Source organism: Salmo salar, chromosome ssa16 (genome assembly GCF_905237065.1).
Source record: "Salmo salar chromosome ssa16, Ssal_v3.1, whole genome shotgun sequence".
In the NCBI taxonomy this organism is placed as follows: domain Eukaryota; kingdom Metazoa; phylum Chordata; class Actinopteri; order Salmoniformes; family Salmonidae; genus Salmo; species Salmo salar.
This window is the reverse complement of record NC_059457.1, coordinates 31949854-31964430: the sequence shown is the minus strand read 5'-3', so window position 1 is coordinate 31964430 and position 14577 is coordinate 31949854. Positions and strand designations below refer to the sequence as shown.

Below are 14577 nucleotides of genomic sequence, written 5' to 3'. Positions count from 1 at the left end.
CCCCACCCCCCCCACGATCAGCTGTCTTCAAATGAATGGGTGGTGCTGATGTCAATGGAAGTTTTCTCAACATTCAACACATGACATCCAGCATTCTTCTACAACCAGTAAATTACAGTCTTATCATTTAGAATGTGTAATATGTATGTGGAAACGAGATTGTTTTACAGGTAGCCTAAATGAAAATAAAGTATGTGCGTGCATTCAACCACAGCCAGTATTATCAGCATACCGGTAGTAATTTTACTCTGAAAATGTATACTGCAGTTAAAATAATGGTTCGTTGGAGTTACACTATTTTGGACACTATATAAGTATGTATGATCATAGATTGCTACAATTATTCAGCCCATCGAAGATCGGTTTAAACTATCGCCCTTGGTCCTTCACAAACTATAGTATGCGCGGAGCATATTCACTGTGACACGACGAGGCTCCGTGGATTAGGTAAAATTAACATAGCGAGCTAGCTATGTTGTTGTTTTTGTACTAGCTATTACGTTTAAAAAAATGACACAATGTAACATCATAGGTTAAGTTGAACTATTTCAATCATTTTCGAATCTCATAAGTTTTTGTTTGGACATGATAGAAGCGGTATTGCAACGATTTATCACCGTGTTTCGTGCTGGCTAGTGTAGCTAACGGTGTTGGCACAGCGTTTTTAAACTGTAGCTAGTATGTTTGGTGTTGGCTACTAGAAAGCTCTCTGTAGCTACACAATGTTTTTTTCTCGCCGTTTTTTGTTATCAGTGTCTGTCAATGTGTCCCATATTTTAGCTAACGTTAGATTGCTGCGTTAACTAACATTAACGTGTAATGTCTTCGTGTTTCGTTTCCAATTGGTTAGCTAATCCATTATCTTGATTTGAGCCAGTAATAACTAGTGACCAGTTAGGATATGATATGGAAAACCTAGCCATTAGGTATCAATTTAGGCCTAACGGTTACTCTACCACCCACATAATTTTGATCTGCCCGGAGTACCCCTGAAGTACCCCCCGTATTTTACCAGTAAACCTATGGTCTCATGACATAAGTATTCTCCAGTACCACCCCTGTGGATAGGCCAAGTACCCCCAGGCACGACTGGTTTAGTAGGTAATGTTATACCGAGATACTTATTTGGAAACGCAAGTTACAAAAATAAACGAGTATCAACCATAATAAAAACAACCCATACTTCAGTAATTTGTTTGATGTTGTATGATTGGTAGAAGCTAGCTAAAATATAATTTGATAGGAAACCGCTATTTAACTACACTTGCTACAAACACATTTATTGAAATGACCACTAGAGGGAGGCATAGCCTCATCCATTGTCAACAGGCTGCAATGTTTTTACTTCATTTTTTACGAGGTTTATACTCTAACTAACCATGTAGAGTGTTGTGTGTAGCATTTTTTTAGACTCTTATACTCTAATTGTTAATCTGACTTCCTACATTTCTCCCTTTTCCTTTGCATTCATATGCTTTGCATTTTTCAACACATTACTCTGAGTTATTTTCTATTCTACAGATGATTTCTTGACTTGGTGTCTGTTGTCTACTTGATTGAGTTGAGACAAATAAAGTAAGTTCTCAATCTACACTGTATACCTCTATTTTGATGGATAAAAAAAACACTGATCAATGATAAAAACTCTTTCTTAGTATAGATTCGTAACATGTTTTTCGGTTAGTCTATTGTGGATGCTACTTGCTGCTGTTAAAGCTCAGATTTGTGCATGCACCTTTACTTTTCAAGGAGGGAGATGGCAGTGCCAGCGGCCGGGGGCGTAGACCTCAGTCGGAAATTTGTGTCAGAGACTGTTATCGAGGAGAAGAGGAAGCAAATACAGGAGGAATGGGAAAAAGTAAGGAAGCCAGAGGACCCAGAGGGTAAGCAATCTGCCACTAACTCCTCTCTTCCTTAAAAAATGTACACAGACACAAGCAATATCTTACATCATGCCTGTACACTTGTCTCTTCTAAACATCTGCATGCCTCTGGTTTCTGTGTGTTTGCGATGTCTCCCTGATACAGAGGCTCCTGAGGAAGAGTATGATGGGCGTTCACTCTTTGAGCGGCTACAGGAGCAGAAGGACAAGAAGCAGGAGGAGTATGATGAGCAGTTTAAATTCAGTAAGGGTTCCTCTCTCGTTTCTTTGTCCTTCTCCACTTTCCTTCCTATCACATTCTGGGATGTCGCATTGGCTGTCTCAGATTAAACTTGCATCTTTCTCGCATCAATGGAATGGTGGGGGGGTTGAGTGAATGCCAAGAGTGTGCACAGCTGTCATAAGGGCAAGGTTGGCTACATTGAAGAATCTCAAATATAAACTATATTTTGATCTGTTTAACACTTTTTTTGGTTACTACATGATTCCATATGTGTTATTTCATAGTTTTGATGTCTTAATGGCGCCGGAGGAGATGGCTGCCATTTTACAATCCCCTAATCAATTGTGCTATTGTGTGTTTTTTCGCATTTGCCACCGTGACCGAAAAGAGCTTTTAGATATCAGGACAGCGATTACTCCCCCCGTACTGGAGGAATACCTTTTTTTAACGAGTCGAACGGGAAGGATTTACTTCAGTCGCCCAATAATGCCCTCATCCCTGTCATTCGCAGAAGAAAGAGACGGCGATATCGGAGATGAAGGTATGGGTGCCTTGTAAGGATCTGACGTTGAGCGTATAATCTGCCTCTACCATCGGTCCTATTAGCCAATGTACAATCAATGGAAATAAAATAGTCAAACTACGATCAAGTATATCCTACAAACTATAATATCTCAGTGGCTGAACAACGACATGTATAACATACAGCTGGCGGGTTTTATGCTTTTTCGGCAAGATAGAACAGCGGCCTCTGGTAAGACAAGGGGTGAAGGTCTATGTATATTTGTAAACAACAGCTGGTGCACGAAATATAAGGAATTCTCAAAGTTTTGCTCGCCTGAGGTAGAGTATCTCATGATAAGCTGTAGACCACACTATTTACCAAGAGAGTTTTCATCTATATTCTTCGTAGCTGTCTATTAACCACCACAAACCGATGCTGGCACTAAGACCGCACTCAATGAGCTGTATACAGCCATAAGCAAACAGGAAAATGCTCATCCAGAGGTGGCACTCCTAGTGGCCGGGGACTTTAATGCAGGGAAACTTAATTCAGTTTTAGCTAATTTCTACCAGCATGTTAAATGTGCAACCAGAGGGGGAAAAAACTCTAGGCCACCTTTACTCCACACACAGAGACGCATACAAAGCTCTCTCTCACCCTCCATTTTGCAAATCTGACCATAATTCTATCCTCCTGATTCCTGCTTACAAGCAAAAATTAAAGCAGGAAGCACCAGTGACTCGGTCAATAAGAAAGTGGTCAGATTAAACAGATGCTAAGCTACAGGACTGTTTTGCTAGCACAGACTGGATTATATTCCGGGATTCTTCCGTTGGCATTGAGGAGTACACCGCATCAGTCACTGGGTTCATCAGTAAGTTCCTCGATGATGTTGTCCTCACAGTGACCGTACGTACTGTTAGGTTCTAATTTTCAGAGTAAATAACTCACGGACACTAGAGGCTTAACCAAGTTTAATTCTTCCCAAAGCATCGATACAGCTGTAATTCAGACACAGACATGGCTTCCCCCGTGGTAGTATTCATACCCCACTTTGGGTGGAGTCCCCTCCTTATCGCTAAACATTGCATCATTATTGCTAGGCAGGGAGCTAAGTGATATGAGCCTTCAACGGTTTCTCCCCTTACCAGTACTGCCACATGCGATCGTGTTCCCTGCACTCAGCCCCTCCCAAGCTTCATTATGGCACCCCTCATGTCTCTTTTGTAACTAATGTTCCTATATTCTGAGTATAACAATGTTCCAAGTTTAATCCAGAATCCAACAGTACATACCCCAACCAGAAGCCATGGATTACAGGCAACATCCGCACAGCGCTAAAGGATAGAGCTGCCGCATTCAAGGAGCAGGACTCGGAAGCTTATAAGAAATCCCGCTATGCCTTCCAACGAACCATCAAACAGGCAAAGCGTCAATACAGGACTAAGATTGAATCGTACTACACCGGCTCCGACGCTCGTTGGATGTTGCAGGGCTTGCAAACTATTACAGACTACAAAGGGAAGCACAGCCACGAGCTGCCCAGTGACACAGGCCTACCAGACAAGCTAAATTACTTCTATGCTCGCTTCGAGGCAAGTAACACTGAAACATGCATGAGAGCATCAGCTGTTCCGGATGACTGTGTGATCACGCTCTCCGTAGCCGATGTGAGTAAACCCTTTAAACAGGTCAACATTCACAAGGCCGCAAGGCCAGACGGATTACCAGGACGTATACTCCAAGCATGCGCTGACCAACTGGCAAGTGTCTACACTGACATTTTCAACCTGTCCCTGACTGAGTCTTTAATACCAACATGTTTCAAGCAGACCAGCATAGTCCCTGTGCCCAACAACACTAAGGTAACCTGCTTAAATGACTACCAACCCGTAGCACTCATGTCTGTAGCCATGAAGTGCTTTGACACCATCATCCAGAAACCCTAGACCCACTCCAATTTGCATACTACCCCAACAGATCCACAGATGATGCAATCTCTATTGCACTCCACACTGCCCTTTCCCACCTGGACAAAAGGAACACCTACAGTGGGGCAAAAAAGTATTTAGTCAGCCACCAATTGTGCAAGTTCTCCCACTTAAAAAGATGAGAGAGGCCTGTAATTTTCATCATAGGTACATGTCAACTATGACAGACAAAATGAGAAAGGAAATCCAGAAAATCACATTGTAGGATTTTTTTATGAATTTATTTGCAAATTATGGTGGAAAATAAGTTTAACTTTTTGGTAAAAACTCAACTCGTCGTGTTTGGAGGACAAAGAATGCTGAGTTGCATCCAAAGAACACCATACCTACTGTAAAGCATGGGGGTGGAAACATCATGCTTTGGGGCTGTTTTTCTGCAAAGGGACCAGGACGACTGATCCATGTAAAGGAAAGAATGAATGGGGCCATGTATCGTGAGATTTTGAGTGAAAACCTCCTTCCATCAGCAAGGGCATTGAAGCTGGGTCTTCCCTGGGTGGCTGGGTCTTTCAGCATGACAATGATCCCAAACACACCGCCCGGGTAACGAAGGAGTGGCTTCGTAAGAAGCATTTCAAGGTCCTGGAGTGGCATAGCCAGTCTCCAGATCTCAACCCCATAGAAAATCTTTGGAGGGAGTTGAAAGTCCGTGTTGCCCAGCGACAGCCCCAAAACATCACTGCTCTAGAGGAGATCTGCATGGAGGAATGGGCCAAAATACCAGCAACAGTGTGTGAACCTTGTGAAGACTTACAGAAAACATTTGACCTGTGTCATTGCCAACAAAGGGTATATAACAAAGTATTGAGATAAACTTTTGTTATTGACCAAATACTTATTTTCCACCATAATTTGCAAATAAATTCATAAAAAAATCCTACAATGTGATTTTTCTGGATTTTTTAAATCATTTTGTCTGTCATAGTTGAAGTGTACCTATGCTGAAAATTACAGGCCTCTCTCATCTTTTTAAGTGGGAGAACTTGCACAATTGGTGGCTGACTAAATACTTTTTTGCCCCACTGTATGTGAGAATGCTATTCTTTGACTACAGCTCAGCGTTCAACACCATAGTACTCTCAAAGCTCATCACTAAGCTAAGGACCCTGGCACTAAACACCTCCCTCTGCAACTGGATCCTGGACTCTCTGACGAGCTGCTCACAGGTGGTAAGGGTAGGTAACAACATATCCACCATGCTGATCCTCAACACGGGGCCCCTCAGGGGTGCATGCTCAGTCCCCTCCTGTACTCCCTTTTCACTCATGACTGCACGGCCAGGCACGACTCCAACACCATCATCAAATTTGCCGATGACACAACAGTGGTTGGCCTGATCAACGACGAGGCAGCCTATAGGGAGGAGGTCAGAGACCTGGTTGTGTGGTGCCAGGACAACAACCTCTCCCTCAATGTGATCAAGACAAAGGAGATGATTGTGGACTACAGGAAAAAGAGGACTGAGCACACCCCCATTCTCATCGATGGGGCTGTAGTGGAGCAGGTTGAGAGCTTCAAGTTCCTTGGTGTCCACATAACCAACAAACTAACATGGTCCAAGCACACCAAGACAGTCGTGAAGAGAGCACGACAAAACCTATTCCCCCTCAGGAGACTGAAAATATTTGTCATGGGTCCTCAGATCCTCAAAAGGTTCTACAGCTGCACCATCGAGAGCATCCTGACTGGTTGCATCGCTGCCTGGTATGGCAACTGCTCGGCCTCTGACCGCAAGGCACTACAGAGGGTAGTGCGAATGGCCCAGTACATCACTGGGGCCAAGATTCCTGCCATCCAGGACCTCTGTACCAGACAGTGTCAGAGGAAAGCCCATAAAATTGTCAAAGACTCCAGCCACCCTAGTCATAGACTGTTCTCTCTGCTGCTAAAGAAAAACCCTTGAATGAGTAGGTGTGTCAACTTTTGACTGGTACTGTATATGTAATAAACATTTATTGGAGTGGTGGAAACTATTAGCAGTAGTGGGGCGCCGCTTCTAAATTAACATTTGAGCAATTTTGAACACGGGTCAGAGTCTGGACCGTTGAGGATAAAGTATTTCATGCTCTGGTTGTGTGTATATGTGCACATTTTGATATTATGAACCTGTTTATGTGAACAGATGGAACTATGTAATACATCAGAAGAGGAGAATATTATCTAGTCTTGGAAATGACTCAAGCCTGCTTCCTGGCATAGCAGCTTCCCTGCTTTTCAGTTTCCCTGTTGACCAGCCTACTATTAGTAGTTACCCTTGTGGCTGAATGTGTCTTGTAAAGTTATATGCTCTTTAAGTAAGGCCATTTCAGGAAACTAGAAAGATCTTTGTTTTGTATTTTCATATGGCATAACCCTTCCCCAACTCCACTGGACTTAAGTTGAAATGATCAGAGAGTATTGTTGTATTGGTACTATAGTGCTTAGATATTTTTTCCATAGAAATGTATTTTCACCACAGAGAACATGGTCAAAGGCCTGGATGAGGATGAGTCTCACTTCTTGGATGAGGTCTCCAGGCAACAGAGTCTGGTGGAGAAACAACGCAGAGATGAGGAGCAGCATGAGCTGAAAGAGTACAGAATATCCTTTCAGTTTCAGCTGTATACTCACTCCATCACTGTAATTCTTTATCACACACACAGAGCAAAAACAGTATATCCATTTTCATGTCATTTTATTGGTAGAAAATGTCTGTCAATATGGCAACATTAAAAGCCAATTCATGCCTGATCCGAAAATGTAGTCGGAGGCTTCGTATGGAGGGTGTGATGCAATTTCGGACCCTCTGGAGGCATGCAGGGTCCAAATCAAGCTCCCTATTGCATTTGTAACAATGCGGAGGGCACTGTATAGCTCTGCATTGACATGATTGGTTGACTGTAGGTGAGGGCGGGAGGTCATGTATGAACTCAAACTCACTTCCTTGACAACTTCTTTCACAACAGCTCTGCACTGGTCCATGAAGCGCAAGAAGTATGAATGCCCTGGCGTCTGCAGAGGCTATATCACCGTAAATGCTGCAAGGCCAATGCAGATGTCGGATTGACCTTGAGTCACACAAATAATGGATCTACAATGCATTCAGAAAGTATTCAGACCCCTTGACTTTTTCCACCTTTTATGTTAATGCCTTATTCTAAATTTGATCGGTTTTTTTTCTTTTCAATCTACACACAATACCCCATAATGACGAAGAAAAAACATATTTTTTTAAATGTCAGCAAATTTATAAAAGAAAAACATCTGAAATATCACATTTCTGTAAGTATTCAGACACTTTACTTTGTTGAAGCACCTTTGGCAGTGATTACAGCCTCAAGTCGTGTTTGGTATGACGCTACAAGCTTGGCACCTGTATTTGGGGAGTTTCTCACATTCTTCTCTTCAGACCCTCTCAGCTCTGTCAGGAAGCACAACTATTTTCAGGTCTTTCCAGTTCCCTCAGGTTCAAGTCCGGGCTCTGGCTGGGCCACTCAAGGACATTCGGAGACTTGTCCCGAAGCCACTCCTGCATTGTCTTGGCTGTGTGCTTAGGGTCGTCCTGTTGGAAGGTGAACCTTCATCCCAGTCTGAAAACCTGCTCCAGAGCACTCAGGACTTCATCAAGGATCTCTCTGTACTTTGCTTCGTTCAACTTTCCTGATTCTATCCTGACTTGATTTGACTAGTCTCCCAGTGCCTGCTGCTGAAAAACATCTCTACAGCATGATGCTGCCACCCCCACGCTTCACCGTAGGGATGGTGCCTGGTTTCCTCCAGACCTGACACTTGGCATTCAGGCCAAAGAGTTCAGTCTTGGTTTCATCAGACCAGAGAATCTTGTTTCTCATGGTCTGAAAGTCTTTAGGTGCCTTTTGGCAAACTCCAAGCGGGCGGTAGTGCCTTTTACTGAGGAGTGGCTTCCGTCTGGCCACTACCATAAAGGCCTGATTAGTGGAGTGCTGCAGAGATGGTTGTCCTTCTGGAAGATTGACCATCGGGTTCTTGGTCACCTCCCTGACCAAGGCCCTTCTCCACCGATTTCTCAGTTTGGCCAGGCGACCAATTGTAGGAAAAATCTTGGTGGTTCCAAACTTCTTCAATTTAAGAATTGGATGCAGTCTATCACAGTGCCATCCGTTTTGTCACCAAAGCCACATATATTACCCACCATTGCGACCTGTACGCTCTCGTTGGCTGGCCATCGCTTCATACTCGTCGCCAAACCCACTGGCTCCAGGTCATCTACAAGTCTCTGCTAGGTAAAGCCCCGCCTTATCTCAGCTCACTGGTCACCATAGCAGCACCCACCCGTAGCACATGCTCCAGCAGGTATATCTCACTGGTCACCCCAAAAGCCAATTTCCTCATTTGGCCGCCTCTCCTTCCAGTTCTCTGCTGCCAATGACTGGAACGAACTGCAAAAATCTCTGAAGCTGGAGACTCTTACCTCTTTCACTAGCTTTAAGCACCAGCTGTCAGAGCAGCTCACAGATCACTGCACCTGTACATAGCTCATCTGTAATTAGCCCATCCAATCTACCTCATCCCCATACTGTATTTATTTATTTATCTTGCTCCTTTGCACCCCAATATCTCTACTTGCACATTCATCTTCTGTACATCCTACCATTCCAGTGTTTAATTGCTATATTGTAATTACTTCACCACCATGGCCTTATTTATTGCCTTACCTCTCTTATCCTACCTCATTTGCACATGCTGTATATAGATTTTTCTACTGTAGTTTTTTGATTGTATGTTTGTTTATTCCATGTGTAACTCTGTTGTATGTGTCGAACTGCTGTGCTTTATCTTGGCCAGGTCGCAGTTGTAAATGAGAACTTGTTCTCAACTAGCCTACCTGGTTAAATCAAGGTGAAATAAAAAAATATAAAGAATAATGGAGGCCACTGTGTTCTTGGGGACCTTCAATGCTGCAGACATTTTTTTTTGTACCCTTCCCCAGAACTGTGCCTCAACACAATCCTGTCTCGGAGCGCTACAGACAATTCCTTCAACCTCATGGCTTGATTTTTGCTCTGACATGCACTGTCAACTGTCAGGTGTGCCTTTCCAAAAGATGTCCAATCAGTTGAATTTACCACAGGTGGTTGTTGGAACATCTTAAGGATGATCAATGGAAACAGGATGCACTTGAGCTCAATTTTGAGTCTCATAGCAAAGGGTCTCAATACTTATGTGAAGGTATTTCTGTTTTTTTTTTGTTTTTTTACTAAGTTTTTGCTTTGTCATTATGGGGTATTGTGTGTAGATTGAGCAACATTTTTTTTATTTAATCAATTTTAGAATAAGGCTGTAACTTAACAAAATGTGGAAAAAGTCAAGGGGGTCTGAATACTGTCCGAATGCACTGTATGTGTGATCCTCTCATACTCTCTCCATGTGTTTCTTTATCTCTGTCACAGTTTTTTGGTGTTGAGCTTTTTGCTCTCTAGCAGTAGATTTAGGCTTGTCCTACCCCTCTACTCCCACTTTCACCTTAGTTAAGTTGACAGCCAGGAGTAGTGTGTCAGTCTACAGGCTTCAGGTCAGAATGGGTGTTCTTCCACCTTGTTAGTGCTCATGTTCTCTAACATGACTTACAGCACACCTCAAACACAGTGATGAGAAACCATTAGATCAAACAATATACAGTATGGGTAAGATTATAGTTTAAAGATGCCTGCATAGACAGTGACAGACAGGTAGTGACTAGTGAGAACTTGATTTGTCATATGATCATGATCTCCTCACAGCGAGGGATTGATTAGTCACTAAGTTGACACTGTTTCTTGTTGAAGTAGCTTTGCAACTTGATTTTTGTTGGTTTGTTCCTCAGGAAGGACACTGGTAGCATGTCATTTTGTTAAGCAAAGTATATATTTTTTTTGTTGATTTGTAATGATTTTAATGCATCTATTCTAAAGTGTGCTGTATGCTTTGCATGTCCACTTAACTGATGTTAATGTATGCAAAGCCACTCATGTCACAGATATCTCAGCACTGCTCTGAGCTGTGGTCCTGTGGTGATTCATTCTAAATTCAGCCATAGCTCATAACGTCAATGACTTGATAGCCTTCATTTGTCTCGTTCAGGCTGTCATGTAACATGATGCAGGGGGCATGATCAGAACATTATGCTATCATGTAAGCAAGAAAATACATGTTACCTCTCTCTTTCCACTGACAATCAGGTTTGTCTGCAGATGGAGGAGGATGTGTTGTCGTGGCAACCAAATCCTACAGAGGGCTGGCTTGTACGCTGATGGGAGACAGTTGAAGCGCTTACTGCTGAGAACCTCCATCAAAGCCCTCTTTCGTAATATAGTCATTTGTCCTAAGATAGTTTTCCCACCAGTGTCACAGGTTTTTCTTAGCTCCAAATTGTGTCACTTTTCTAGGGCAGTGATTGAGGCCCATAGACTAGTAAGTGGAAAGAACAGGCTGGGTTTGAGGACACACCTGGACTGTGGCTAGAGCTCTGTGTATACCATTTTGTTTTCCTGTACTCACTCACCCAAACCTATTGGAAATTCCATTCTGACAGTCAGTGCCAGCCCAGTGGGCAATATCCTGCTTGAGTCAAGTGAGATGTGAGTCAGCTGGTGTCCCCATCACTTCTATCAGCAGTTTGTCACATCTAGGATCTGCACGTCTGTGTGTTCTCCATTTCCTCCTTAACTCCAGGATCTCACAGTGCTCTGAAAAAGCTGGCATCCAGTGAGAGTCGGAAGGAGCCAGAGAGGAGGGTGGGACCTAGACCAGCTGAGGTCAAGACCAGTCACCTGTCCCAGGCCCATCTGTTGGCCGGGGCAGTCAAGCGACGCAGGTGAGGCCAGGGGCCACAATACCTTTTAGACCTAGGTCACAGTTTTCACTTCATCTGAATATATTGTTAGAGCAGTGGTTCCCAAACTTTTTATAGTCCCGTACCACTTCAAACATTCAACCTCCAGCTGTGTACCCCCTCTAGCACCAGGGTCAGCACACTCTCAAATGTTGTTTTTTTGCCATCATTATACGCCTGACGCGCACACACACACACTATACAATACATTTATTAAACATAAGAATGAGTGAGTTTTTGTCACAACCCGTCTTGCGGGAAGTATATACAGTGAGGGACATATACAGTGAGGGAAAAAAGTATTTGATCCCCTGCTGATTTTGTACGTTTGCCCACTGACAAAGAAATGATCAGTCTATAATTTTAACGGTAGGTTTATTTGAACAGTGAGAGACAGAATAACAACAACAAAAAATCCAGAAAAACGCATGTCAAAAATGTTATAAAATGATTTGCATTTTAATGAGGGAAATAAGTATTTGACCACTCTGCAAAACATGACTTAGTACTTGGTGGCAAAACCCTTGTGGCAATCACAGAGGTCAGACGTTTCTTGTAGTTGGCCACCAGGTTTGCACACATCTCAGGAAGGATTTTGTCCCACTCTTTGCAGATCTACTCCAAGACATTAAGGTTTCGAGGCTGACGTTTGGCAATTCGAACCTTTAGCTCCCTCCACAGATTTTCTATGGGATTAAGGTCTGGAGAAATGTAGAATTACTGATGCTAGCATTGGATGTACTCGTGGAAGCAGAACAACTTGTATCGTCGACAGGTGTAGTACTGCTGGTAGTAAAAGTACTACCAGTATTTTTTATTTATTTTACCTTTATTTAACTAGGCAAGTCCAGTTAAGAACAAATTCTTATTTTCAATGACAGCCTAGGAACAGTGGGTTAACTGCCTTGTTCAGGGGCAGAACGACAGATTTTTACCTTGTCAGCTCGGGGATTCGATCTTGCAACCTTTTGTTTACAAGTCCAACGCTCTAACTACTAGGCTACCTGCCGCCCCAGTAGAGCTGGTATGTGTCTCTATGGACGCGGGCCTTACTTTTTTTTAACCATTTATCAATTTTTCTAGCAAACGGAATGAGCAGCAGCTACGTTTGGCTACATACGGACCGGTCGTGGAATTCCCACGAGAGTAACGGTTCATTATTTGACAAGGCTACCTGTATTTGACGTTGTTAATACGCTGAACTCTAGATGGTTTAAATTTATTTGTGGCAGTGAAAATAGGGTACTCAGGCGAGGGGGAAAAAACCTCACCCAATGTGTAGCCCCGTTAGAAAATATAAATTGATTTAATTTTTTTGTGTACCCCGGACGGCATTGCGCGTACCCCAGTTTGGGAATACCTGTGTTAGAGGAGGTCACAATTATGGGGGAGTGGTGGAGTAGGCTATGGCTTTCAGTATGGAAAACAGTGAATTGATCTGTAGGTTTCTGTGCCTTGTCTTACCTTTCTCTCTCCTGCAGCTCCTCACAGTCCTCAGACAATAGCAAGAAACATAAGGTTGAGGAGTCTGCAGCATGGAATGGGGGCCAGACAGGTGGGCTGGAAGCGTCTCATGTCACGGCTACTCATAATGTCACGGCTACTCATAATGTCACAACTTAATGCAGTAATAACAAAGTCTTATGTCTCACACATTGTTATGTGTTCACTGATATCAGTAAGTGTGACTGACAGTGTGTTGTGCTCTCAGAGCAGGAGGCGGGCGGAGATGCGGGTGAGCAGACCTCCACAGTAAAGACGACAGGCATCCTCCACCGGCCATCGGCTGCCGTGTGTGTGGGCATCCTGCCGGGCCTGGGAGCCTACTCCGGCAGCAGTGATTCTGAGTCCAGTAGTGACAGCGAAGGTAGCGTGAACAGGAGCATCTGACATATAAAGAGAGAGTCTGCAGATAGACACACACACATTCACACAGTCTGCCAACACTTCTACTCCCATTGCTTTCACAGCTGTATGAGTTACTGTTGCTCTCTCATTTTGCAGCGTTTCTATCAAGTGTTTTCCAGCCCAAAGCTGCATAGTTAGTTGTGATTTACTTTCTTCATAATCACTAAATAATTAAAACCCCTTAAATGAACTTCAATGCCATTGTGGTTTTGATGTTGTGCATCCAAATATGACACCTCCCCCCCCCTTCCTCCCAATATGACATCTCACACAGTTTAAATCCCTGGCAGCCTAACCTGACGACATCCCCCTGCGGCTGCAGCTGTGCTATTGGCCAAGGGAACAGTGACTGACAGCTTGGGATCAAGGAAAGGACTGCCACATCACATTCATACCAAACCTTAGAAAACATCAAGAAAGCAAGCCTGAGCTTTGTGGGCAGTCTCAGATGCAATGTATGTGGAAATATCTTTCCTTTTATTTTTGTTTCTTTTTGATGCATCAGTGCAAATAATTCTGGATTTTAATGGACTTCTCTCCATTGAAATGTGTGTTTTGATCATTGGAAGGTCGAGGCTTGGGGAGAAGAAAGTTAAAGCGTTTTCTCTTTGTTGTATTTGGTGTGAAGAGTTGGCATGCATGAATGAATGATAAATGGAATGAAATACAGTTTGAATAAAATGGAAGTGATTTCTGTTTCTGTTTGTACTCATTCACGTGCATTCTTTAACCAATAAGAATAGAATGTAGGAATATGTTTCTCAGGGTGCTCTTTGTAGGAAGCCTTGTTGGTACTGCATACAGTGGGGCAAAAAAGTTTTTAGTCAGCCACCAATTGTGCAAGTTCTCCCACTTAAAAAGATGAGAGGCCTGTAATTTTCATCATAGGTACACGTCAACTATGACAGACAAAATGAGAAAAAAAATTCCAGAAAATCACATTGGATTTTTAATGAATTTATTTGCAAATTATGGTGGAAAATAAGTATTTGGTCACCTACAAACAAGCAAAATTTCTGGCTCTCACAGACCTGTAACTTCTTCTTTAAGAGGCTCCTCTGTCCTCCACTCGTTACCTGTATTAATGGCACCTGTTTGAACTTGTTATCAGTATAAAAGACACCTGTCCACAACCTCAAACAGTCACACTCCAAACTCCACTATGGCCAAGACCAAAGAGCTGTCAAAGGACACCAGAAACAAAATTGTAGACCTGCACCAGGCTGGGAAGACTGAAT

The 14577-nt window shown here is 43.1% G+C and overlaps 1 protein-coding gene across 7 annotated transcripts; it reads left to right on the top strand.

The window, feature by feature from the left end:
- Position 1: 1 nt before the first annotated feature.
- LOC106573716 (proteasome activator subunit 3 interacting protein 1) lies at positions 2–14037 on the top strand. 7 transcript variants are annotated; one of them, XM_014149017.2, is made up of 10 exons: positions 2–107; positions 1522–1575; positions 1750–1883; positions 2029–2127; positions 2495–2647; positions 7061–7182; positions 11280–11413; positions 12913–12986; positions 13143–13298; positions 13614–14037. In XM_014149017.2, the coding sequence occupies exons 3-10, from the start codon at positions 1757–1759 to the stop codon at positions 13616–13618; spliced, it is 870 nt and encodes a 289-aa protein (XP_014004492.1). In that variant the 5' UTR covers positions 2–107; positions 1522–1575; positions 1750–1756; the 3' UTR covers positions 13619–14037. The 7 variants fall into 7 exon arrangements, 5 of the variants coding, with proteins under 5 accessions (XP_014004492.1, XP_014004491.1, XP_014004490.1 ...); XR_001321408.2 differs by lacking the exon at positions 2–107 and adding an exon at positions 211–447 and having other exon boundaries at positions 13148–13298; positions 13630–14037; XR_001321407.2 differs by lacking the exon at positions 2–107 and adding an exon at positions 211–447 and having other exon boundaries at positions 13148–13298.
- Positions 14038–14577: the final 540 nt, after the last annotated feature.

Excerpts from the sequence above, each read along its gene's own strand:
- LOC106573716 (XM_014149017.2), top strand. The coding sequence starts at position 1,757 with ATGGCAGTGCCAGCGGCCGGGGGCGTAGACCTCAGTCGGAAATTTGTG. Across the intron at positions 7,183-11,279 it reads ATGAGCTGAAAGAGTACAGA|AGTGCTCTGAAAAAGCTGGC; the intron begins ATATCCTTTCAG and ends CCAGGATCTCAC. Across the intron at positions 11,414-12,912 it reads GGGGCAGTCAAGCGACGCAG|CTCCTCACAGTCCTCAGACA; the intron begins GTGAGGCCAGGG and ends TCTCTCCTGCAG.